This window comes from Tympanuchus pallidicinctus, unplaced genomic scaffold (assembly GCF_026119805.1).
Source record: "Tympanuchus pallidicinctus isolate F22 unplaced genomic scaffold, pur_lepc_1.0 scaffold15, whole genome shotgun sequence".
In the NCBI taxonomy this organism is placed as follows: domain Eukaryota; kingdom Metazoa; phylum Chordata; class Aves; order Galliformes; family Phasianidae; genus Tympanuchus; species Tympanuchus pallidicinctus.
The window spans coordinates 32,255,358-32,280,677 of NW_026294669.1; the positions used below are offsets into that span (position 1 = coordinate 32,255,358).

At 42.5% G+C, this 25,320-nt stretch overlaps 1 protein-coding gene across 2 annotated transcripts in view; it reads left to right on the top strand.

The window, feature by feature from the left end:
• CPS1 (carbamoyl-phosphate synthase 1) overlaps positions 1-25,320 on the top strand; it is a 101,062-nt gene that overhangs the window by 21,449 nt on the left and 54,293 nt on the right. Inside the window, exons 3-17 of one of the 2 annotated variants that reach the window (XM_052675092.1) lie at positions 2,767-2,876; positions 6,620-6,764; positions 7,839-7,928; positions 8,764-8,820; positions 11,054-11,146; positions 13,584-13,673; positions 14,734-14,862; positions 15,390-15,496; positions 15,813-15,954; positions 17,924-18,001; positions 19,516-19,614; positions 20,284-20,379; positions 23,214-23,403; positions 23,920-24,077; positions 24,705-24,833. In XM_052675092.1, coding sequence (XP_052531052.1) covers positions 2,806-2,876; positions 6,620-6,764; positions 7,839-7,928; positions 8,764-8,820; positions 11,054-11,146; positions 13,584-13,673; positions 14,734-14,862; positions 15,390-15,496; positions 15,813-15,954; positions 17,924-18,001; positions 19,516-19,614; positions 20,284-20,379; positions 23,214-23,403; positions 23,920-24,077; positions 24,705-24,833 — 1,674 coding nt within the window. In that variant the 5' untranslated portion in view covers positions 2,767-2,805. The remainder of the gene's footprint in view (positions 1-2,766; positions 2,877-6,619; positions 6,765-7,838; positions 7,929-8,763; positions 8,821-11,053; positions 11,147-13,583; positions 13,674-14,733; positions 14,863-15,389; positions 15,497-15,812; positions 15,955-17,923; positions 18,002-19,515; positions 19,615-20,283; positions 20,380-23,213; positions 23,404-23,919; positions 24,078-24,704; positions 24,834-25,320) is intronic. The other variant, XM_052675093.1, reaches the window with a different exon arrangement.

A 25,320-nucleotide genomic window follows, 5' to 3' on the forward strand; every position in this document is an offset into this window, starting at 1 on the left:
ACCGTCATTGCACTGGATTTTGGAGCTAGGTGGATTTGAATTTTTCTGGTCATTCCATTGTCTTGGACTCTGCATCCTGGAGGATCCTACCAGGCTGTTTGCAGTTCTGGCTGCAACCCAAGTGCTGACCCCAGCTTGCCTCAGCAAATGGTAGGGCTTGCTTGAACTGGGGTTGATATTTGGATGGACCTGTAATATGTGGGCTGTGAAGAGGGGTGATCCAGAGATCCATCTCCTGAAACCTAGACTGAATGAAGCTGGTTCCTGCAGTCAGCCTGCCGTGTCGGTAATGGGGGCTGTATTTTGGGAAGAGTAGAGGTCCTGTCCAACACTCAGCCAGCCCTAGGCACCAAGGTGACCTCTCTGCTTTACAAGCCCTTAATGGTATGGAAGCTTGCTGTAGTGAGAGGCTTTCTAGGAGATCAGGGGGCTGACCAAACAGTGGTTTTTATTTGGGCTAAATCTATATCCACAAAAACTGTATCAATAGCTGTGGGAGGACTGTGGTGTTGCTGACTCTCCTATCCAATCATGTGAGAAGGCTCAGAAAGTGATGGCTGAGCCTTTTGAGAATGATTGGATGCTTGACATTAATGAGGAAAAAATGCAAGGCTAAAACCATCCCAGATGCACGGAATTCAATTACTTGGCAGCACGGTTTGATTTTTAGTGCATTCTGCAGTACATTAGTAATTGATTTGTGCAGTATTTATAACTGCAGAGGAGCTCCAGATGAATGTTTGCCATGATGGTTACAAAATGTTCGATGCTGGGAATGAAATTTCTCCTTGCTGCGACTGTCCAGCTGATGTGCTGTTAATGGAAAGTAGTTCTCCTGCTCCTTTCTATAGCACATTGATCTTGATTCTTCTTTTAAAAAAAATATCTCAGTATGAGGAATCCTTATGTCTGGAAAACAAACAACCACACCAACCAAAGGTAAGTTAAAAAACAAGCAGACACAAAACAAGTCAAACACAAACACGCATGTATGCACAAACCAGTATGAAGGTAAGCCATGGTAAGCCATGTTTGGATGGACAAACTTCACACAAGTTCGTCTTGGCCCAGTGGTTTTGGTTTATACGCTGCTCTGTGTATGCGTTACAGAAGTGAAAGTTTCTTGGTGTCCAAAAGATTTCTCTTCCAAATGCTTTTAATCCCTGACATTCATTAGCAAACTGTTTCCAGATGTGCTTACCCTGTGTCTTCTCCTGCGTGTCAGCGGGGACCTGAAGGAATCTCCCAGCCAATCTATCATGGGTGTTCAACCTTTTGGCTCAGCTGGGCTGCATTGTTTGAAGAGCAACTGTCTCGGGCCATGTATATGTGGGGTGCTCCAAAAGTAATGCCTCCTATCTATTTTCATACAAACTACAACAGCTGCAATGAGCAGTGTTGATACCACAAATTCTCAGCATCCACCTCTGAGATCATGGGCCAACATTGTAAAACAGGAGGCATTACTTTCAGAGCAGCCCTTGTAAAATACAGGATGTGGTTAATGGTAGGTAGATAACAAAACTTATTTTAACTGTTAATATTTTTATTAAAACGTTAAAAAAAGAGGGCAAAAAACAGTAAAACTAACAGCTCCATTTTTATGAAGCTAATGCATCAGTCTGGTTTAATGGAAGTAGCTGCAGTTCTCAGTGAGTTCTCAAGGTGTTTGTCAGAGATTTTTAATGAAGTTTTACTCTTCTTGTACCTCATCCTTGAAACTAATTGTTGACAAATGTGTGTACTGCCTATAAGTGGTGATGTGAGTAAGGCGGGATTAGGAAGTGAAGGTTATTTTTCTCAGGTAACGGAGAGCTTATAAAGGTCTCATTGAGAGACTTGATCACGTTTGTCTTTTAGCTGAATGTCTGATTGCAACTCTAAACATTTCCTTTTAAAATTCATAGCTAATTCATTTATGACATCTGAAAACAGAATTACAAATATACCAAAAATTGGTGATTTTTTTTTCAGCAGTCTTGAAAGCTGTCCTGAAATTCCTTTATCAAAACACAAAGCAAGGCTGCATGTTTTTGCTGTTCACAGGACTGTGTTTAATCAGTGGATCAAAATCTTTGCCATAACTTCAGTTAGCACTGCAATGCTCAGGTCTGCTGAAGATTCTTGGAAAGAACTGTTGTTTTATTTAGGTTTTGTGTCAGATATGTACCTCTTGGAGGACAGTTTTTGCCTACCCATGAGGTAACTGAAATCACAAGTGTCTGATGTGAATTCCCCTGCAGCAGAATGGATTTGTGTGTTGAATTTGGTCTTCTGACCTGAGTCCATCTAAGCACATACTATTTTTTAGCAGCTTAGCTGTACAGAACAGAGCAGCAACAAAAGGTAAGCACCTGTCAAAGTTCACGGCTGGATACTCAGTGTACTCAGCAACAAGCCTTGAGCAAACATTGAGGAGAGGGGCAACTGTTTTCCTATGGAGTTATGATATCGTGGTGGAAGAAAAGAACAAAATGATGTGGAAGGAGCCACAGTGATCCCATGGTAATAGGAGCACACGTTTTGCTCGTGTTGAGGTTTGCTAGCTTCCTTGCCTCCTTTAGGAGCTCAGAGTTCCCTAACTGTTAGGAAGAAAAAGAGCAACAGGAGCCTAGTAAAAGAGATGGTACCTTGACAGCTGGGAATGGGAGAGAGGCAGAAAGAGATACAGCACGAGGCATGAAAGGCAGGTGTCCTGGGTGTTAAGTGTGTAACCATTAAGCCTTTTCCTCCTGTATTTGAGTGTCTTCATGTGCTGTTCTCTAGGTGCAGACAGCGAACTTGGTGCTGGAAGATGGAACGAAGATGAAAGGCTATTCTTTTGGCTACCCATCCTCCACAGCAGGGGAAGTCGTATTCAACACTGGTATTTCTGGGTAAGGTAAAAGCAAAGGAGGTAAAAGGAAGATAACTGGTTTGTAAGCATGAAAGGGGTAGTTTTTGTGGCTGTTTTTCTAGGAGTACAGAGAGGGTACAAGTTAACAATATGACTTCAGGTAGTCTTCTTGCACTTTAATGTCTGATAAAGCTGACTGACAGTGAAGTATGCAGAGTTCTGCTTGCCTTCCCGTAGAAATGCAGCCACTGCCAAGTCAGAGCACACTGAAACAGGACAGTAAGATTCTTGGTTTAATGAATTTTTGTTCTGCCTCCAGTGTCCAGATTAAATGTAGAGATCTGAAGCATCTACAGCCTGCTGGGTAATGGAACTTGGCTTCTAAGTGCAAAATTCTTAAATCCCAAGGTACCCAAGTTGCAGTTTCTTATGAGAACCATTGTTTTTGATGCACGATGTCTCATACCACAGTTAAGGATGTATATGAACTCTGTGCTCTTTCCAGGTAAAGGAGAGAATCAGATTCATTCCTAACCCATCTTGACTTTGTGTCCTCTTGGTTGCTAGAAGCCAATAGCTGCTAGCTGAGGATGGCAACCAAATGCTGCACGTGCTTTTATATAATTGTTTGAGTAAAAGAAATTAGCCCAGAGGACTGAGGCTTTTGATTAGGAAGGGGAGGTGTCCCAGGGCAGGTAAGGCAACTCTGAGGCTGCCAGTGCTTGAGCCTTCTCTGTAGTTGTCCATAGCTGTGTTTGTCTGCAGCCTTCCATAATAGTATTTGCCCAGCTGCCTTGCTTTCTCCAAATTCTGCTCTCCCTTGGAGAAAACAGTACTCACAAGATGAGTTTTTAAATGGTCTCATTGGTGAGAATGTTAAATTGCAGCGGAGGGAAATCTGTTTGCAAAGTTTTGCATTAGGAGGCAATTATTTAAGTATTTTGACAGCACTAATTACTTGCTGTGTTAATATACCTGCCAACAAACAACTGTTTAATATAGATCAGAATGATGGAGGGCACCAGAATTCTCTTCTCTGTGATGGATTATGGGCAATAAATCTTGTCACATCACAAAAGTCAAGGAGGACCTGATGGATTAATTTCTTCTCCGCATGTTACTGTGGCAGCAGAAGCTGTGTTTGCTCATTTTCTAGTGATTTGGGAAGGAAGCCTGTGAAAAGAGAGATCTCTTCTGGGCAGGGGAGCATATGGCAACGGAGAGAACATAGAAAATATCAAGTTGTGTCTTCAGAGCACTCTCTTGAAATGTGAGTTTGATTAACGTACAGATGAAGACGATAAGGTCTTGCAGCGCTGGTGCAGATCCTAAGAGCGACAGGGTTTGCTGCCAGTCGTGGCACTGCTTTTTGGTAAAAGAAACCTCTGTCTCTCGTGCTCCAGAGCACTGAGATCAATGCCTTCATATCCAGTGGAACCCATGGGATGCAGCCCGTGGTGGTTTTCATGGACGCGGTAGCACTTTACGTTTGCGTGCCTTTCAGGTCTGAAGTAGCTACAGCTGGCAAAAATGTCAGATTACTCCAGAATAGAGAGCAGGGAGCCCTGATTTAGAGGAGAAGTGTTGAATTTTCATTAGAGAAGCATGAAGATGAACTTTTCAGAAGTGTTTGCTCAAATAAAAAAACCCTTGTGTTGCTGCCATCTGTTTGGATTAGAGGGAAAAAAGGAAGAGGAGATTTTGCAATTAAGAGAGAAGAATTACAGGCCATAAAATGTTACTGTGCTTGAATCAGCTCAGTAAATGCATTTGCCTCCAGTATGCCTGCATGTGTCTCATGTGATATTCTAGTGAAAGAAGTGATTGATGGGAATTGACTGAAATCAGGCAGAGATGTGGGCAGGCACAGCGAGGGTTGGACTTTGCAGCATCTTTGGAGCTCCTGATCCCATCTGCTCTTCTCTGCTCCACAAGTCACTGTGCCTGCTTAAGGGGCATTTTGTCTTACTGCAGAGCTGTGCCTTCGTACCCCAGCTAACCCCACTGGCTCTCTGTCCTTATCTGCTGATTACAAATAATGTGTAAATGTTAATTGTGTTGGCTTTGTCATCAACAAGGAGTCTTTTGGATGCATAGCCAATTGACTTAGAAGGAGAGAGAGAGACTAAATGTGCAGATGCCATGTACTTAGTGCAGTTCTGTGATCACACTGCACTTTGTGTGGTTGTTTACCTGCAGCAGGAAGCGTAGATATGAACAGCAGGAGAACTACCTGCAAATTCTTCATAGCCATTGTTCATTCGACGTGTCATTTCTCAGTGCTGCCTGGTATGCTGGGTTGTCTGTATCTGCCTGCAACCATTCTGGGTTTTGTGAAGTTTCCCTGTGTTTGACAATTAATCTGCTGGCAGATTGATTCAGCATTCCAGAAAAATGTCTCTTGTGACTTCCTGATATCTGGTAGATGGTGGGAGTTGCCAATTGTGTATTGTTCTAAAAAATGATGACAGTAATAAATTATATTTTCTATAGAGCAGATTCATCCTCGAGTGTCTTGATGTATTTAGCTAAATTTTCCTACAGCTACCTTCATTTGTTGCTAAATTACAGCTACTTCTGTGTTGAAAGACAGATTGTTGCAACACTATGCTAGTTGATAAAGGAGAGGGAGAAGGGTTGGGCATTGCTTTAAAGCTGCAGAATCAGGAGCATGGGTAAGGAGATGATATTTACCCTGTTCTCCTTTTTGGAGTTGAGACAGAATTTACTGCCCCATCACATCCGGAGCTGGTACATCAGTTGATGGAAAGATCTTAGGTATGATCCTCCATTAAATTCCAAACATCTTAAGATTCAGTCCTGCTTTGCAGGAAGATGCTCTGCCTCACTTTTACATCTGTTCTTACTGAGAAGAGTGTTCCAGAACAAAGCTGCTGTCTCTGAGGCTTCTGCCTGTGGCTAAAGATGGAGACATGCTTTGGGGCTCTGTGACCTGCATGGACTACTGAGTTCTAAAGCATTGTCTTCAAATTGCCTTCCTTAGCAGAAGCACCTATGAATCTTGTCAGGTGAAATATGGAGTGTCCTGTGAGTAGGAACCTGCAGATGGCCTGAAAGAGGTGCTTGGCCTCTGTGCTGGCAGAAACTGCAGCAGCAGTACCGTGGCAGTTTGCAGACAGGGCAAGTAGGGGAGAAGAACCCAGAGAATTAGTGAGGAATCAGAATGATGTTTTGTAGCTGCTTCCATGGGCCCAGAGAATGTCAATAGGTGTAGATTTGTCTACCTGTTCCCTCGTAGAAAGGGTTACAGCCCTGGACATTTGAAGAACTGTATGAGAAGACTGGAGAAAGAATCAAGGCTGGGGAAATGGCTGTGTTGTCAGCTGGATTTTCTGTTTGAGCCTTCTATTGGCACTGAGAGGGGCAACATGGAAGCACATGGAAGGAGGTGATGATGATAAAGTGCTGGCCACATGGGTTACCCAGGGAATGACAAGCCCCAGCTGTTGTCTGTGGGTCAAATGAAATGTTGAGTCATAAGGAGTCCTGAGTTTGCTACTAGCTCCAGGGCTTTTATTCAGTGAAACACAAGAAACACAAAAGCCTTTCTTCGTTCTTTGTGTCAGATGTTTAACCACAGATAGCAAAGATGGGGCATATTCACTGATTTGCTTTCTTTTGCCCAGGGAATAATACACATGACATAACTACTGTTCTTGTTCTTTGAACTATGAGAATTTAGACCTGTCTTCTTCCCACTGGCTCTTTTGTTCTCTCAACTCCAGACCAATGTGCTTTTTCTCCTATTACTTCTTCACCTAGATACACTGAAGCCTTGACAGACCCCAGCTACAAAGGGCAGATTCTTACACTGGCTAATCCCATCATTGGGAATGGTGGAGTGCCTGACACGACTGCCCTGGATGAAACAGGCCTCAGGAGGTTTCTGGAGTCTGATGGAATCAAGGTAATGGTGGCAGAGCAAGAGCTGATCAAAGGGTGGTGCTAGCAGCCTGTGTGTGAATGCCTGTGCACACGTGCAAGGATTCACTGGCACCCTAATATCAGTTGAAAGAAATCAATGATACTTGACCTTTTTCTTTCTTCTACTGGATATTCTCTTCTAGAGATATGGTGGCAAAAGGTAATCTGTGTTGACTTCTGTACAAGGCCACCTGCTGTCTGAAAGTGGTGTTTCCCCTCAGTGATATGCATGGCACAGTTTCTGTGAACTGCTTTCCTGGATGACTTCTTTTTTTTCTCTCCACATTCACTTCTGATTCACATTTATCTGTGTTTGCCCAGGCCTGGTTGCCACAGAGAGAACAAATGCCAGAGAATGAGAAGTTTCTGTGTGCAGTGGCTGTTTTTCTCTATGCCTGTACAATCACAAACAGGGAAAGTGGCAGCTGTGTGAGGAAGGCTGTACTTATAAGTGTAGGAGTTGGTATTTACTCTTTAGTGACAGGGCACATTGGCTAGCAGCAGGTCTGTGTCCATGCAGTTGTGGCAGTGCTGAAAAATCAAATAAAACCATGTAATTGCAGAACCAGTGAAATGCTTCATCTGTCCTGAGGTGAAACGACTCCTTTATAAGCTATCCTGCTCCACTGGAAAGTGGACTTGACATTTGAAATGAAATGTCACTAAAAAGTGAAATGTTTTCTTAAACAAAACATGGATCGAAGTAAAACATTTTGTCTTACATTTCCATTTTCTTTCTAACAAGAATGGCTTTCTCAATTCAGTACAATTTATACTATTGGTTATCTGGAAGCATAATCTGAGTCTCCTAAGTAAAATGGCCCAGCTACACTCATCAGAGCAAACTGCTGATGTCTTTACTCTTTGGTACCTGTTCTATGCACTCCCACTGTGAAGAATTAGGTTTTGCTGTCTTACTGTTCTGCAAGATCAGTCACATCAAATCTGTCTGGCGTTATGTCTTAATTGTGGTGTGCTTTGCAGTGGATGAGTAGTGAAAGCCGTGAGTTGTGCAGAACGATCCTTCAGTACAAAGTGACATTTCTTCTCTCTGCAGGTTTCAGGTTTGCTGGTGCTGGATTACAGCAATGAGTACAGTCACTGGCAGGCTGCGAGGAGTCTAGGAGAGTGGTTGCAGGAAGAAAAGGTAAGAGATCCATGGTTAACTACATTCGGAGACCAGACCTGTGTGTCTGGGAACAAAGGAGAAAACATGCGGCGTTGGGCTGGTAGTCATTTATCTCCTCAGATGTTTTCACTGCTCTGCACTAGGCTTGTTCAGCATTCCTTGGTTCCCTGACCTTTCATCCATTTCTCTTTGTTATGGTGCTGTATTTCATAGAATCATAGAATCACCAAGGTTGGAAAAGACCTAAAAGATCACCCAGTCCAACCGTTCACCTATTCCCAATAGCTCCTACTAAACCATGTCCCTCAACACAACATCCAGCCTTTCCTTGAACACCCCCAATTTCCAACATCTTCACAGACAAATTGTTAATTAAATTGGGATGTTTGGTTCTTCTTAAAAACAATTCATGTTAGATTATATTCCAGTCTGTCATTGAATGTTTCTACAGCGCTTCTCTGAGTGGTTGCCTAGTGGAAACCTCAGAAGATGTCAGCTGCTGGAAGCCCTCACACTTGAAGCTGTAGGAGTCAGCTTATAACGGCAGGGAGGATTGGGTGCTCAGGAAGAAGGCAAAATGTGGCTCAGAAATTAGACCAATATTTGCCACGTAAGCTTTTGCTGAGTGCTTTTTAGTGCAGAAACTAGAAGATTTGAAGAACTAAGTTTTTTATAATTGGGAATGGGGAGGAAAAGTGAAGAACTGAAAGTGAGGTAGCCTTGGTAAGTGAGCTGCTAAGAGCCAGAGCTCTTTAACCAAGGGACGTTCTTCTCGGCAAAGTGGTCTGGCTGTTGTCTTCATCTGTCTTAGCTGCTTCATCTCAAACTTGTATCTCTTTTGTGATTTCTTCAGGTGCCTGCTCTGTATGGGATTGATACCAGAATGCTGTCTAAATTAATTCGTGACAAGGTATGATCCACTTCCCTCAATCCAGTTACATTGATCTTGCCATTACTGGGACGTTTTTTTAACAGTGCAGCAAACCTGAAGTAGCAATGCTAGCACTTGTTTGCCTTAGCTTCAAGTGGTGCTCAGGTTCCGACGCTCTTCCAAAGGCTCTGGGTTTCCTGTTACATGTAGGTGTGTTCCAGCACAAGCTGATGTAGTGATAGTATCAGCTACCTGTTCCCTCACATAACAACAGAGATGGCAGCAATCCTGTGACATTTTGTGCAAATTTGTTGGTAGACGTCCATGGCTTTTGTTCTTCAAGACTTAAGAAATGCCTGCGTTGTCCAAACCTGGTTTCCTAATTCAGGCTGATTTTCTTTGGCTGAAACCTATGATTATTTTTAACATTCATTACTTTTCTCTGGTTTCTGGGAGCTAATAGTAGAAAGACATAAGCAGGATTATGTTAGCAAATGGAAGTTCGTGTTAAGGTACGTTTCACATCTGCTCAAACAGTGATCAAAGCCTTTCTGAATGAAAATTGTTGTGTGTGTCTTGGAGGCTTTTCTTTTGTAATGGGTTATTTGAAGCTGCTCTTTTCTTAAGGTGACAAGTCTGTGATCTGTAGTTCTAGCCCATACCCCTGTTCATTCCATGACCAAAATATCACTGACCCAGCTTGAGAGAGAGTTATTGTAAATGAATTCCTGGGGGATGATAAGGATTTGTCCTGCTCTTACAGATCGCATACAAATGCAGTTTAATGCAATGGAAAATGGCAGTACATTTTTTCTGCTTTCTTGAGTTGTACCATTTAATGGATCAGTGTTCCTCCCATCCAAAGTAAATATGCTTTCACTATTTATCCAGTAGCTTCTCAAACAGTGTAAAGCATGATTACTGACATCTGAATAGTATCAGTTTATGGCTTATGAAATAGTGGATAATGTAGCATTTTCTCCATGACTTCTCAATCATGTTGAAAAAACAACTTGATATTTCACTCCCTGTCTATTTATAAGTTGGGGGTGCAAACAGAACTTCATTGTGACAAGTGAAGAATTGAACAGCAAAGTGTTAAAGCAACTGTAAAGATAAATCTGGCCGAGTAATCCAGTCAACATAGATTTCTGATTTATGGGAAAGGATTTTTTAGGGTTCTGTCATCAGCTTTGACAGGACTGGCTGCAAAATGGGACTCAGCAGTGTGTGGCTGTCAAGAACCTTACTTCTTTAAGGTGGATACTAACTTTTTCAGCTCTGCTCTGCAGAAACCAGTCTGGAATACCCTGTAGTGTAAAGTGTTGTCACTTCAAGGTGAGGCAGGATGTCAGTCACTGTTAAGAGCTGTCTTTAAAACTTAACCTTATACACTTGGCACACTTAGTAGGGCAAGGTGGTGGTACATTTCTGCCTTAGGAAAATGGCAAAGATACTTTCTAGCGTGATCAACCATGGAAGTATCTCATGGAAGTATCACTAAAGACTGCCAGCAGTGCCAGCGTTCACAGGACAAACTGTGTTTTGTCATGACACTGTTGTGTGTTAAAAGTGTTATCATAAAACGTAGGCTTCCTCGGTTTCACTTCCCACTTCCTACCTTGAGAAGTTTTGTATTGCACACCTTGTCCCCATGCCAAGGAAAAGGTTAACCCTGGGTTCATCCCACTTATTCCAGGAAAGGGGAAAAAACAAAACAAGAATTTTTCTACTGAGAACTTTGCTGAGCAGAACGTGAAGTAGGAGATGCTGCTATTAGATCAAAGGTGTCATGGCAATAAAGAGCAGAGCTTGCTGGAGTCCATTTTATTTTTATTTTTAACAGCTTAATTGTCAAACAGCTATGATGACCTGCCTCCCACACAGCTTTGCTTTACAGCTCTGCTGCCTTCTAGCTAAGCACAGTATGTTGCTGAAGACCTCACAGTCGATGACTAAAAACAAAAGCTGCAAACGGCCTTGGGGATTACTCAGATCTTATTTGGGGATCTCTTGGAAGGCAATCCATTATACTGGCCTACCAAACTATTTAGAGAGTTTACTGATGGCACCGCTTTATCTCTAGATGAAAGAAGTTTAAACATATTTTTAATACATGGAAAGAATCATAAACTTCTGAATATGCTAGAACAGCTATGAGCTGTCAAGAAACTACAAGCAGATGCTGAGATTGCTGTGCCTGTCATCACTTTGTACCAGTGTTCACAGTTTCCCCTGCGCTTATGCTTTGTTTACTGGTGTATTTTCACAGGGCACAGTACTTGGGAAGATTGAATTTGAAGGTCAACCCACAGAGTTTGCAGACCCAAATAAGCAGAACTTAATTGCAGAAGTTTCAACAAAGGTGAGAACTTGCAGTCCCAGTTCTGAACACTCTGGATATTAGCTGCTCCCCATTTGCTCTGAAGATGGGCAGTCTGGACCTTTTTTAAGCCGTGTGACTTCTAGACCTTGGAGGTCTGTGATTTCAGCATCATTCAGGTTTGGATTTGCTGCAGTAACTGGTTACCTGTGATGCCACTAGACTACATGGGCAGCCTTGAAAGTTCAGGATCTCACTAACTTACATCAGTGCCTTCTGTACCTTGAGTCAGGGCCTTCTTGCTACAGACAAGGATATCAGTTGCTTATTGAGGTCTTTGTGATCTATGATTGCAAGATGCCAGTGAAGCCATTTCGAGCAGTAACTCAGCAACAGGTAAGGTTGCTGATGATAAACTCCGCAATTATGAAGACAGAATTACTCCAAAGGTGTTGAAAATGGCTTTTAAAAGGGCAGTATAATAAGATAAATGGAGCTTTGGTAGTCTCGTTATGTTTATAAGTTCATTTTCTAGGCTTGAAAAACAGCATCACAAAATAAAGCTGACAGTGAAGTAAGCTGTTTACTGTTGATAATTACTGGACGTAATTAATCTATCAGTTGCCGAACAGTTATTTTCATGTTAATCAGGATACATTAAAACCTGCTAATCAATTTATTTCGGAGAGATTTATTTTTTTCCTTTTTTCTTCCTCTCCCCAGCATCAACAGATGCTAGCATATAGAATCTATACACTAGCATTGCTTGTATAAGGCTGGGAGTTTAGGAAACTTGCCAGTGCTTTGTTTTTTGGAGATATTTTGGTGCCGGGGTTCCAGAACAAATGGAAGAGATCTCCCTACTTGAAGTTAAAAGGTCTTTTCTATCTACACATTCAGCCCCATGTACTTTTTTTTTGTTCTCACCACTGTTGCCAGGAGGGGTTTCTTCTCATCCTGACTGCTGGCTTACAGCTTTCCCACGTTATCATCTTGGACTGGGACATTTTTTATCGGCTGGGCTGTGAGCAGATGAGGGAAATCCTTTGGCTTTAGAGGGGACATATTATAACATTTCCCTGCTTCAGTTCCCAGTCTAGCCATAGTCTGCCAGATGCGGGGATCAGTGCTCTGCGGTACAGAGGAAGAATAAGTGTGAAGGGTAGGACTGTGAACACAGCAGGGACTAAATTCAGTCCTGCTGCTGAAACAAATCATAGCCTAGTTAAATGGACAAGGGCAAGTTTTGAGAAGAAGGTGGTTAAAATAACTCCACAAAGTTTTGTTCTTCAGTTCTCTCTGGCCCTCGCTGCACCTTCAAACCTTGTAGAGGAGGGCAGTGGCTCCTTGTGCCCTGACTCTTCCATCTCTGCTCCTGAAATGGCAGTCAATCACTCCTGATGATGGTGAGAGGTGTCTTCACACAGGACACGCTCTTGCTTATATTCTATCAATCTGTTCAGTCTTTAAGAAGATACCAACTCACCCTAGAACTGAATTAGGATAGCACAGAGGGAGAAACTGTTAAAAATTCTTGTGTTCCCTATAGCGGGGGTATTTTTTTTTCCTTCTATCTGGTTATAATTCTTCTTGAAAAGAATCAATTCATCACTCAGTGCCAAGGCATATTGGGCGTGGATTTTAGCACATTTCATAAAGAGGCCCAGTAGTGAAATACGAATGCCAGGGAAGCCGATTAAAAGGGAGTTGTTTAGCTCACTTAAAAACAAATATGATAAATGTCTTTATCATGTTCCATTCCAGTTTCAACCAGCAGATAAGTGGGTATACAAATGGTCCAGTCTGAGGACGGAGGCAGGTGACCTGTCATAGCAATTTACATTGTGGGTGGGAACAGCAGCTGGAAGAGAAGGTGCCAAGAGAAGTGTTGTCAGATGTGTAAAATTCTGCGTGTCACATTGCTGATGCTCAGTGGTAGATGACCAGTCTGTAGTGCAGTGATGCTCTGGAAGTCTGCCACAAACTCTAACCAGCCATGCTATGCTTTGGTCTTACTGTGACTGGCAACTTGGGACGGTGTTTAATGGGATGGATCTGTAGCTGGTGTGAAGCAACCTTGCTCTACTGACATCAGCACGATGATTTCACTTCAGCTGAAAATCTCTCCCCTTGTATCTGGCAGTTCTCTTGAGCTGTAATGATCTGTGAGAACTGACTTGCTACTTCACTGCTAATGAGGTGAAACATGGGGAAAAAAGCTTGTCATTAGCTGTGGAAACAAGTGACTTCTTAGGGATTGCTGTCACTGCTGCAATCAACAAGATATGAAATGGTATTATCATCTCTACTTTAACAAAAAAAAAAAGTGAAAGTGTTAATATCGGTGGTACTTCTGAAGATTTCTTTGTAAATTGGTTGTTAAGCACCAGTCTGCATGTTGATGAAGAGTTCTGCTACTTATGTGTTTTGTGGGGTTAGGGGTGATACGTTATTTACAGCTTGGTCTCTCTTTTTATAGGAAGTCAAGGTGTTTGGCAAAGGGAACCCAATTAGAATTGTAGCAGTTGACTGTGGGTTGAAGAACAACGTTATCCGTCTGCTGGTAAAGGTAGATCAGTGCTTTCTATCCTTTATTGCCTGTTTTGCTGTGGTAAGAGCCTTGCCTGTGTACTCAATAGCCTTCCTTCCAGGTGGACAGATTAATTCCAGTAACTGCTTCCCTCCTAAAATGAAGTACAGGTGATTTTTGTTTTAGGATGATGCTTATGGTCTGTGAAGGTTTCTTGAACTTAATGCCTGATATTGAGGGGTAAGGAAGTGGGACTTGTGCAGCAACCTTTCGGGCATAAAGAATTCCAGGAGGGTGAATGTAAAAGAAGCAAGGCTTGTTGTGTCTAAAGAACAACCTACCCAACACTGTCAAAAATGAGTCAGTGGGAAAAAGTTTTGCAGTGAGAGTGGCTGCTGAGTGGCTGAAGCAGAGAGGCAGAGGAGATGTGCAGTGTCTGTCCTTGAAGATACTGGAAACTCAACTGACCAATGCCTTGGTAACCTGCCTTAAAGTGGAAGTCACCCCTGCTTTGAGCAGGGATTGCATCAGACTGCCTGGGCTCCCTCCAGCCAAAGTTATTCTTCAATTTGAGGATTTCTTGAAAAATCTTCTTTTGTTAGCAATGTGGCTGTCCTGACTTCTCTTCTCTGACTTCTCACACAGGAGGAGCGAAGGTGGTATCTTCTTATTCTCTGGATGTACCAGCTTTACTTGTCTCTGTTCTCTAGTTAATGTGGATGTTCATCCCCGTTTGGATGTGCAAGATTATTTCTGGCATGCCACAGAAGGAGTTTGGGAAACTCTGTGTTAGCAGTTAGGATGATTGCACTGTCTACAAGTGAGCACGTTGCATGTGTGTGCACACCTCTTTCACATTCCATTACTAAGCTGTGATCTCATTACTGAATTTCAGAAAGACTTGTCAAGTGCTGTAGTGTCTCAAAGATACGGAATCCTACCAGGCTTGTGAAACAATCTGGACATAGTTAAAAATAGTCTTGCTATTATGCCTGGTAAAGGAATGGCTGAAATTCTGACTCAGCCCCTGGGAAAAAAAACAGCCTTCAGACATAAACATTTGTTCCTTTGCTCTCCTCATTGCTTGTTTTTCTCCCAGCAAGGTGCAGAAGTACATTTAGTTCCATGGAATCATGATTTTACCAGCATGGAGTACGATGGGCTCATAATTTCTGGAGGTCCAGGAGATCCCATGAAGGCCCAGGAAGTGATTCAGAATGTCAGAAAGGTACAGTGTGACAGCCAGTGGGCCAGATTTTCGTGCTTACCTTTTTTTGTCACATAGTTGAAATGTAAACACTTGGTTGCACTGACAGGTTAAGAGCCAAATGTCTTGCAGCCATTTCAGCTTCCTAGGATATTCTTTACCTCAGTCCACTGGGAGTTGTCTCCACACCAGTAGACACAATAAGGCCATACAGACCTTGCCACGATTGCCTTACCAGTGCCTTAAAATGCCCTGTACTCTTTTAGCACCTTTGTGATCTCGTGAAAGAGCCCTGATTTTTCAGCAATCTTCTTTCAAATAACGTCGTACTTGAATTCAAAGTATCATTTATTCTCCTTGAGTAGACTGAGAAACTAAGCTGAGGTTTCCCTCTGAGGCAGAGGAGAGGAGAAAGTTTTCCTTTGTAGGCTGTTGCTACCCTTGCATTCACCGTTTTTCTGCATGTGGCTGCTGTGAGGGTCCATGGTTTATGCTGGAATTGTTGAACAGAGTCACTCCAGTATCTTTTGAAAACCTTTTCATTTTAGGTCCTGGAGAGCAATCGCCCAGAACCTTTGTTTGGAATTGGCATGGGGAATCTAATCACTGGAATAGCAGCTGGAGCTACTTCCTACAAGATGCAGATGGCCAACAGGTGCAGCAGCTCTTCTGCTTTCCAGGGCCCAAATTGATCATCGCAGCATCATTAAAGGCCACCAGACAGCAGTGTCTTCCTTCTGAACTGTCTCAACAGAAACTAGTATGGCAGTAGCACTGCTTCAGTCTTGACATTCTCCTTGCCTTTAATTAAACTGCCCTGATGTGCATTGCTGTTTTTGAGGGTAATTGGTCTCCACCAAACTGAGGGATTGTGAAGTTTCTCCTAGGATTTGCCATTTTGTGGCATTTGGTCACACCTGACACTTCTGACTGCTGCTTTCTGACCCTTTCCTTTTCCCTTTCTCTTTCAGAGGACAGAACCAGCCTGTCCTGAATGCAGTGAATGGACAAGCTGTCATCACTACTCAGAATCATGCTTATGCTATCGACAGCTCTACCCTCCCACCTGGCTGGAAGCCTCTTTTTGTGAATGTCAATGATCAAACAAATGAGGTGAGTGCATGCTTTCCTATTTTTGTAATCTGTAGATAGCAGCCTATAGTGAGTAAAAACTCCGTCTCACCTTATTTTTCCTCCTTGCAGTCAGGTTACAATTAGTCATCAGAACTAAACTTAGTGACCTGATCCTATTTACTTTACTTGGAGCCCTGCCATGCAACCCAACAGAAGGTGGGCCATTACTTCTGTTGTCTGTATGAGCCCAAAATGCACAGCTGCAACAGTGACCTCATGATTTCCCTGGCAATGCTGCCTTATTAATTTTAATGATTTCCCTACTGCAAGTGCACCAACCCTTGTCTGCATACTGTTGGGTTCATTCTGTGCTACGCAGCACAGAAAAGGAATATTATTAGAGTTGAATTTGGTGTGTTAATGTGAATAGAACTCCAAGGTCCAAATGTCAGGAGGGAAACAGGCAGTTGCCTCTACAGAACAGCTTATCAGATCTGAAGTAGAGGGCTCCTGCCAAGTGACCTCCATGTGGGGAAAAATGGAAAGATTTGAAATAAGAAAAAAAAAAAAGAGCTTGACCACTAGATGTTCACAGATAAACATGGAAGTAAAACAAAATCCCACTACTCAAGTCTGTTAAGGTCTGAGACACTGAGGAGCATCTTAGGCTCTGTAGTTGACCATGATAAATACTGTATTAGGCCTACTGTTGTGCAGGTCTTGCTATTTATCAGAAAGTCATGGAAAAGAAGGACCATTTCTGTGTCCTCCTCAGTCTCTTAAACCTCCATAGATTTGTCCATGTGCTAGGGAGGGATGAGGAGCAGTGCAATTTTGGCACGGAGGTGCACAGACAGGAACAGGGTTGAATGGGCTCTCATATGCAGTCTGTTATAATCTTGTTTGGAAAAGAAGAAATGCTGACTGATGTGACCCATCACAGCTGGACAAGGCCAGTACAGATTTCCAAACACTGACAAACCATGGAATATTTTTGAGAGATTTGTATGTAGGCAGTAATAATATGAGCATTCAGGAAAAACTTGACACATCAGTGGCGCTCTTTAATCAGAGGGCAGAAACTCAGTGTGGTCAGCAGCTCATCTCACGCCATTGCCCAACCCCAGCATCCCACCCTGCAGCTGTGGATGGCACTGTTGCTCTGTAGGAGCTGCTGGGACTCCTTTGTCCATTCGCAATGGAAGCAGATTGTATCAGAAGTATTTTTTTTCTGAATTCCCTCTTGAGGGAATTTTGATTTCCTCTATCTGGAATCAGAGGCCACGAGCAGTAGTCTGCTGGTGGACCATGCTGCCTGGTGCTATCAGGCTTGCAGCTGAGAAGTTTGTTCTGTCTGACTCTAACTGAAAATAAGAGTGCTGCCTCCAAACTCAGCTATTCAACATTTCTTCATAGCTCTTGCTCATTCAGAGCAGCGTTCCCACTTCGTCACAGACCCCAAAATGACCCAGGGCAGACATCATGTGCAAGGCCCTGTGTCAGTATTCAAAGTGAGTTACAGAAGTAAAGAGCATGACTGAAATCTCGCTCTTGTAACGGTCTTGTAACGGACCTAGCAAGATCAGGGCAGTAAAGCTAGAGACGTGGGATCCTTTCAGGTGGCCGTTTCTTGCTGCATATGCTGTTTTCTTCTTTGCCTGGTCCAGAATTTCCTCTGCAGGCAGACTAGCCTATCTGCTCTGTTAAGTGTGTGCAATTGAATAGTGTTTGTGATTGTAATGGAAGTGAGGTCTCCACTGTGCTTCTCAGCCATGTACAGTTCAGTGAGTTGGACAGGCATCAGAACCTTCTCAGAAGAGCAAAAAGCTCTAAGGCTCCTCAGGTAAGACATAGTCTGAAGTCTGGGAATGAAACAGGTTTCAATGTGGCAGTTCTTAAAAGCATCCCAGCTCCTTAGCCTTCTGTACTTACAAGGAAAAGGTCTGGCTTTCTGTCTTCTTGCCCACTTGCAAGGAAGTGCTTAAGATAAATGTTTTTAATCCTGCAGGGAATTATGCATGAGACCAGACCGATTTTCACAGCACAGTTCTACCCAGATGCAAATCCTGGGCCGACAGACACAGAGGTATTGTGTGAGAATTGATCTATGTGCGCTGGGAAGTGCAGATACATATAAGCTACAGTGACAAATCTTTATGTTGGTGATGGTCCTAAATCTTGTTTTTGGAAAAGTTAAGATCCTCGCTGAGGACCCAATCGTGCATAAGCTTGTTCTGCTTAGTTTGAATCACAGTTAATTACAATCAGCAGCAAGGCATCTATTGACTTCTGTGTGCTTTGGATCAATGGTTCCATTCACATGATGTGCGTGCTTCGAGTCCTGGTGGGATTATTTGTGTGTTGGAAGTTACTGAAGTGCTTAAGCCTTTGCAGGATCAGGCTCAAATCTCTTGTACCTGGGGTGATTGCAAAAGGAAAAGGATTTCATCTTAGAGAAAAAAACCCCAGCCAGATGTTTTGTAATAAAATCATTAACTTTCTAATACATTTTAGTTCCACTTGCAAATTTTATAATTACTGCAGAGTTATGTAGATGAATTCACACTTTCTCACTCTGCTTCTCCTAAGTGAAATGAAATTATAATCCCCCATCTGTGACTTTGCACAAATTCTGTAACAACTGGTTGCATAGTCACAGAGTCTGACGAAACAACAAAGGAGATGTGGAAGGCAGAGGAGGCAGGTCAGAAGATAAATATACTTCTTAGCCTTTCTTGATAAGGTGGAAATATAGATGGAAGTGCTTATTTTAATCTTAATTTGATATTGTTGATTAAACTTGCAAGTAAATTTCGTGATATCAAGAACTAATTCTTGCTAATCTGATTGACTTGAGTTCTCTGAGATGAACAACCCTCAGCTATCTATTCCAAGTAGGTGCACTTCCTCTGCTTGGATGGATTTGATTATTTAGGTGCTTTACTGCTAGGCTTGCAGGATCCATCCATGCTCATTGTCACAGGTGATTCCCTGCAACCAGCTTCAGGGGCTGAGCTCTCTAAATGTGGAGATGGGTGCAGTCAGAGTGTATTCTGCTGTGTCCTGCTGCCTCCTCTGCCTGCCCTTGCTGGCTGCAAGGCAGGCAAGCTTGTGAGATGAGGGAGGTGGAAACTGGAGAAAAAAATCCCTCACAGCTGCTCTGAGATCCCCTCTGGAAGGACAGTATACTGAGTTAGTACAAATGACTTTTAGATATACCTCTACAGATCCCACCTCTGTAACAGAATCCATTCCACACAGTTCACTTGAGGTAGTTAAGTGTATGGTTTTCTGTATATTAGCTTTCAACGTGCACTCATTCATTCTACTGCCAACCATACACAAACAGAGCACACAGACGTGATTTATGTGTTTTCTGCCTGATATGACCTCCCTTTCTTGAATGCAGCTTTGTCAGATACACCAAAGTCACTATAAATAATGGTCCCCTCCTTTCCGATGAAGAGAAATCTGCCTCCTAAAGGCAGTGGTGTAGAGTTGATAGCCTGCGCTCCCTAACAGCCTGCTTTTTTTTCTCGTTTGCTTGTTATTAGTTTTGTTCAACTTTGGAGATTAAATACCTGTGTTTGTTTTTCCCAGTTCCTGTTTGATTCATTTATCTCACTGATTAAGAGAGGGAAAGGCACTACCATTGCTTCGGTCCTGCCCAAGGCTGGAGCAACAGCTTCTAGAGTGGAGGTCAGTGTACAGATGCTCTTCATTCCTGCCTGTCAGTGAGGCTAGGAGCTTGCTGGTTCCTGCTGAATCCACCATACAAAGTGGCATAAGAAGCAGACCGTGGAAGTTGAAGGAGGCCTCCCTTGCAAAAGGTTTTTCTTGCTGTGTTACTGACTCCCTGTTCTTTCAGCAAATGTTAAGATCTGAAGTGACGTGTAGTTTTCTTTCTACTTCTCCCAAGAAGGGTGCTCTCCCAGCAGTGTAAGAGATGCCCAGGGATAATCTGCACGTGATATTTTGTGCCAGCATCGTGATGTTGCTGCTTTGCTGGTGTTTAGCAAATAAGTCTGAAATTCCTAGTGTGAATTTCCTGCAGTGTTGCTATCTTAGAAAGTAGCCGGACTCTGTGGGCAGCTAAAGTGAAGCATGGCTCTCTATTAAGTATTTTACAATTAACACATTTATTGCATGCCTTATGCACAAATCATGTTTCTCTATCCAAAGAGATATGGGAGGAGTCTTGGAGAAATACCTTTAGAAGTAAAGCTGCAGTGTTTTTGGAGGTTACTTATTTTTTCTTTCTAGAATGTGTGTTTTCTAATTTGAGGCTGCTCTGTGCTGCACAGTCTCCATTCATTTCAACATCTCCACCACAGTACTGACTTTGTCCATTCTGTTTCACACCTTTAGGTCTCCAAAGTTCTCATTCTAGGATCTGGGGGTCTGTCGATCGGTCAGGCAGGGGAATTTGATTACTCTGGATCCCAGGCTGTGAAAGCTCTGAAGGTGAGAAGGATACTTGAAAAGTGATAACTTAGACTTAATGTACTTTCCTTTCTCACAGAGAACTATGCTCACCTGACTGTGGTGAAGTTCACACGGGCAGTGAAGTTGGTAAGAAGAAATAGCTATAGGGATATTTAGCCATTTTTTCTTTGTGAATTTGTTGGTTCGGTGATCCGAGCAGTTGTAGTAGCTGCCTTCAGAGAAAGTGATAATTGTGATCTGCTTTAATTTCAGTCAGGGCCGTTCTGTTCCTGTGCTGATGTTGAAGTCAGCAAAAGAAAAAAAGAAACCAATTACGATAATCTTACATATAATCTGTGGTAGGTCTAGGTTGAACCTAATGTTATAATACATCGTGTCCTGTATATGCTTTCTTTGTGCCCTGTATTGCTATTACTGGCTGTTGCTTTGAAGTGACAGTATTTTCAGAAAGATGAGAATAGGTTTAGGAGTGGAGGATGCCAGAGCGGGTGAGTGCAGATAATGACCTGAGTCAGAAGAGAGGCATCTCACTCCTTTCTTTTCTCTTTTGTCCTTCAAACTCAGCTCCGGTTTGTGGATGAAAGTGCTCTTTAATGATAAACATCCCCAACTTGACCTCCCACAGTGCCCTTTCCCTTCCTGTGGCCAGCAGCTACCAGCTCTGATCTGCTGTAGGCTAATCAGCCATTCCAACAGCAGTACTTGCTCTTCCTGACCTTGCCTCTGGTGATGTGGTTTACAGCTGTATGCAGGAGAGAAAGCAGTGGCTACCAGAGCATGGATGGGAGAGAACAGGGATAATTAACAGGAGACAAAAAAGAGATTTCTTTCTCCCAGACATCTTATTTTTATTTTCTTCTAAATAATCGGTATGGATTTTTACTGCTGGATGCTTTGATTCACTCTGCTATGTACTTCTGTTCTTCTGAGTCTGTTGGATGCCAGCTCCTGATTAAGAAGGTGCTGCTGTTTACATTCAGTCCTATACAGTTACGTGTGTGCCCTTATGTAGGACTAAGACCTTGTGGAGCTGGGACTGCCCCAGTCAGTGAATTTGTGTTTGCAAGAATGCTTATTAAAGGCAGGAAGATCCTCTGAAGAGCCTGGAAGCATCTGTGAACAGCAGAGACCGGGCTGTGGTCATCTGCAAACCTTGATAACTTGCACTGGGGATTCTCCCAGCTGTTCTGAGTACAGGTGGATATAACACAAAAGGAGGAATGGAGCGCTCTGAAGTATTGTTAATTAGTTATTTGAACTAGGATGTGATGAAATTCTCCGGTTAGAATGGGTATCTATTGTGCAGAATGTTATGCACTTAATAAAACAAACAAACCAAAAAACAAACAGAAGTGGGAGGAAAGAGTTGCAAAGGCAAATGGCAACTGGATTAAAATCTTGCATCCCAAATAACTGGGCTTGGGGACATTAATTCTGCTCGTTAGTTCTTTTCCTCATCTCTGCCAGCTGGTCCTTAAGACACCTTGCCCCAGATAAGTAGGAAAGGAAGTGATGATATACAGATATGCCACCTCGCTGTCATGAAGTCATGTACCTTCCTGCTCCCCTGTTCATTGCAGTAGAAGTGTAGCTGTGAATTTCTGAGTACATTCACTAGAGAAGAATAACTTGGTCAGTGAACAACCCTCCTCCTTCAGCAGTGGCATGAAAACCACAGATAAGAGTCATTGGTCTAGAACTAAAATATTTTCTGTGAGAATTTTGTTCTATCTTTCCCCTGCTCCACACATTTTTAAGGAAAGTAAAAAAATCCAGCTTTTCCTAGGAAAGTGTCAACAGAAATGTACAGTCTTTGAAGCAGTATTTAAGTTATCAAAGGAAAGAAAAGAGATGTTATCTAGTACTTGACCTAAGTAATCAGAGAGAGCATTCGGTAAGAATCCCACTGCTCCAGGTGGGCTGTGTATTTGTGGTCAAGCAGTTTTTGAAACAAACAGAAAAATCCCGTGGTGTTCTCATAAGTTCTGTGAACTAAGGGGAAGAAAGGTTTCTATAGTTCCTATACCAATCCCAGCAAAAATTCCATAGCATTTGCTTGAGAAATGGCTGACATAATCTGCCAACCTTTTTCCTTTTTTTTCTCTTATTTATTTCTCTGTTTATCTATTTATTTATATTTTGGCTTTCATTTCTGTTTGTTCTGGAAGTTTCCATTTTTCTTTCTTAGCTTCTGTTACTCCCATATGGCAAACTTTTCTCTTCAAATGTATTTTGCATCAATAGTTAGCATTGTTTCCAAAAGGTTTACTTACATGGAGTAACTTATTGCCTTACCCGAAATTGATGGAGTTCCCATAAAAGTAAGGCCAGAGCCTTTCCTCTTCCCAGTACACCTTTTAAATAAAGCAGTAATATGTTACCCTCCACCTATCTGTGATTGATGTGTGGTCTTTACTGTTATTTTTTTCAGCATGGCCACAATCTGAGCTCCTTATCAAAACTTGGTTAGTTTCCTCTTTATGCACTAATGTATTTTGAGAGTGAGAAGAGTTGATCTGCTCAGCGCTTGTCCGGCTTTTCCATTGTTGAGCAAGCTGTAGTGAAATAGACAAAAGAGTAGGAAAACCATCACCACTACAGCAGGAAGCAAATCATAAACTCAACTATCTTTTTATCTCAGTTTCTCATCTGTGACAGAGAAAAAGCAGTATAAAGTTCTGGCTAACCTTTGCCTTGCATATAGAGGCAGAGATTTCGTCTTTCATATCTTAAGGAACCTATGTTGTGCTGCCGGTGGAACTTCTTGTTGAACCCCCTCTTTCCTTGCTGCTGATAATATTGTTAGCTTTTACTGTGTGTGCCAAGTTTAAATGCAGATTTTCATTTTTCAGGAAGAAAATGTAAAAATTGTCCTCATGAATCCCAACATCGCTTCAGTGCAGACCAATGAGACCGGCTTAAAGCAGGCTGACGCTGTGTATTTCCTCCCCATCACTCCACGGTTTGTCACAGAGGTCATCAAGGCAGAGCATCCTGATGGATTAATTTTGGGCATGGGTGGCCAAACAGCTCTCAACTGCGGTGAGTACAGTACAGACACCTTGGCAGCTCTTGCAGGCAAATTCATTGCAATCACCATTTATGCAGGCATGCAAGATCTGTGATACGTTGCCTGGAGGTTATAGACAGAGATGCTGACCATGTGGGAAAAAGTAACTGCTAAATTGTGAACGTAGCATCTAATCACTGCTTTTGATACTTAAAAGTAACACATGCATCCTGTGATAGAGCTCACCTCTTGTCTATTATAGATCAGTTGAGGGTACTCAGACTATAGAGGTGGAGATCAAAGGGAGAAGTCAGCCTCATTTACCTTCTTGCAGCGTTATCCAACTGCACTGCTTGTTTCTTGGATGACCGAAAAGCAGTACATTTGTCACTAATCCCACGTTTGTTAGATTGTAGGGTGGAAATGCTTGTATCAGAATAATGACTGTATCTGTTGATGTGGGCAGGCGAGTGGTCAGGTAGTCACACAGCTTCTGGACACTTTGTTTACTATCGTGCCTCAAAACTATGGCTTTGTCTGCTCTGCAGGAGTGGAGCTCTTCAAGCAAGGAGTCCTGCAGCAGTACGGTGTGAAGGTCCTAGGTACATCAGTTGAATCCATCATGGCTACCGAGGATAGAAAGCTTTTTTCTGATAAACTGATGGAGCTAAATGAAAAGATTGCTCCTAGCTTTGCAGTGGAATCGGTAAATCAGACACTTTTGAAGATGTGTTTACTATTGTTGTTATGAGACTTATTTATCTGTTTTTTAAATCTGGTTTTGTTTAGTGAAAGCTGACTACAAGCTTAGCTTCACCAGCGCACCCCAGGGACTGGTGCTGGTTGACAGTGATTTAAAATAGATGAAAATACTATTAAGCCCTTGGAAAGTGTAAGCTAATTTCTGGTCATCTAACTCAGCAATGCTGAAATCTCTCTTGAGGATGAGAGTGAGAAACAATAACTGGTTCAATGGAAGGCATGTTTGAGTTTGGAGGAAACAGTCTCAAACCAGGATGTCTGTTGGAAGGATTACTTGATGCTATAGTCTGCAAAGGCAGACCAGGTAAGGCCATGGGAAGTTAGCAGGGAAGCTCACACTGCTAAAGGCAAAAGTCACCGTCTTGAGCCCATGTTCCACTTTTCTGTTTTTTGGGTTTTTTTTTTTGGCAGAATGGAGTAATATTAAAAAGCCAATTCCATTCCTTTCAATTTGTCTAGGCACAGCTTAATGTCTTGGTGATGGGATTTCCAGTTAACAGAGTAACCTCAGTTGGTTGATTTTATTTATCTGAATTCATTTTCTCTGAAATGTGTTCCTTTCTCCTTTAAGATTGAAGATGCTTTGGAGGCAGCTGAGAAAATCAGCTATCCAGTCATGATACGTTCTGCTTATGCCCTTGGTGGTTTGGGGTCAGGTGTATGCGCTGACAAGGAAAGTTTGCTGGACCTTGGAACAAAGGTATGTCTGTGATTGCAAGCTCTGGGAATAGAGTCTGAACAGATGATGATTCTTTTTTGATATAGTTCCTACACTGGCATTGTACTCATACATAGTCTACTTTTCATCTTACCTGTAGGCCCTTATCCTGACTCCTTCGCATGCCTTCTTTTCCTAATTCATGCTGCTGAGTTGGGAAATGATTAAGGTTAATTGACAGACCTGTTAATGAGAAACTGGCCTTAATCTGAGCATTTGTTTAATTTTGGTCTGTCAAGAATGAGAGCGGATTATTTTCACCTCTTTCGACACGTGAAAGATGTCAAGAAACGTGAAACCTTCGGAAAGCTCAGTAATCACGGTGGTATCGGAGTCAGAAGGCTTGGGCCTCTGCTGTGTTTGTGTCTGAAGGCTTTCTTTCTTTGGGCCATTGCTCTTTTCTGTAAAGATGTAAGGGGGTGATGTGATGCTCTTCATCATTTGGCATCCACTAGCTGTTCCTGGCTGT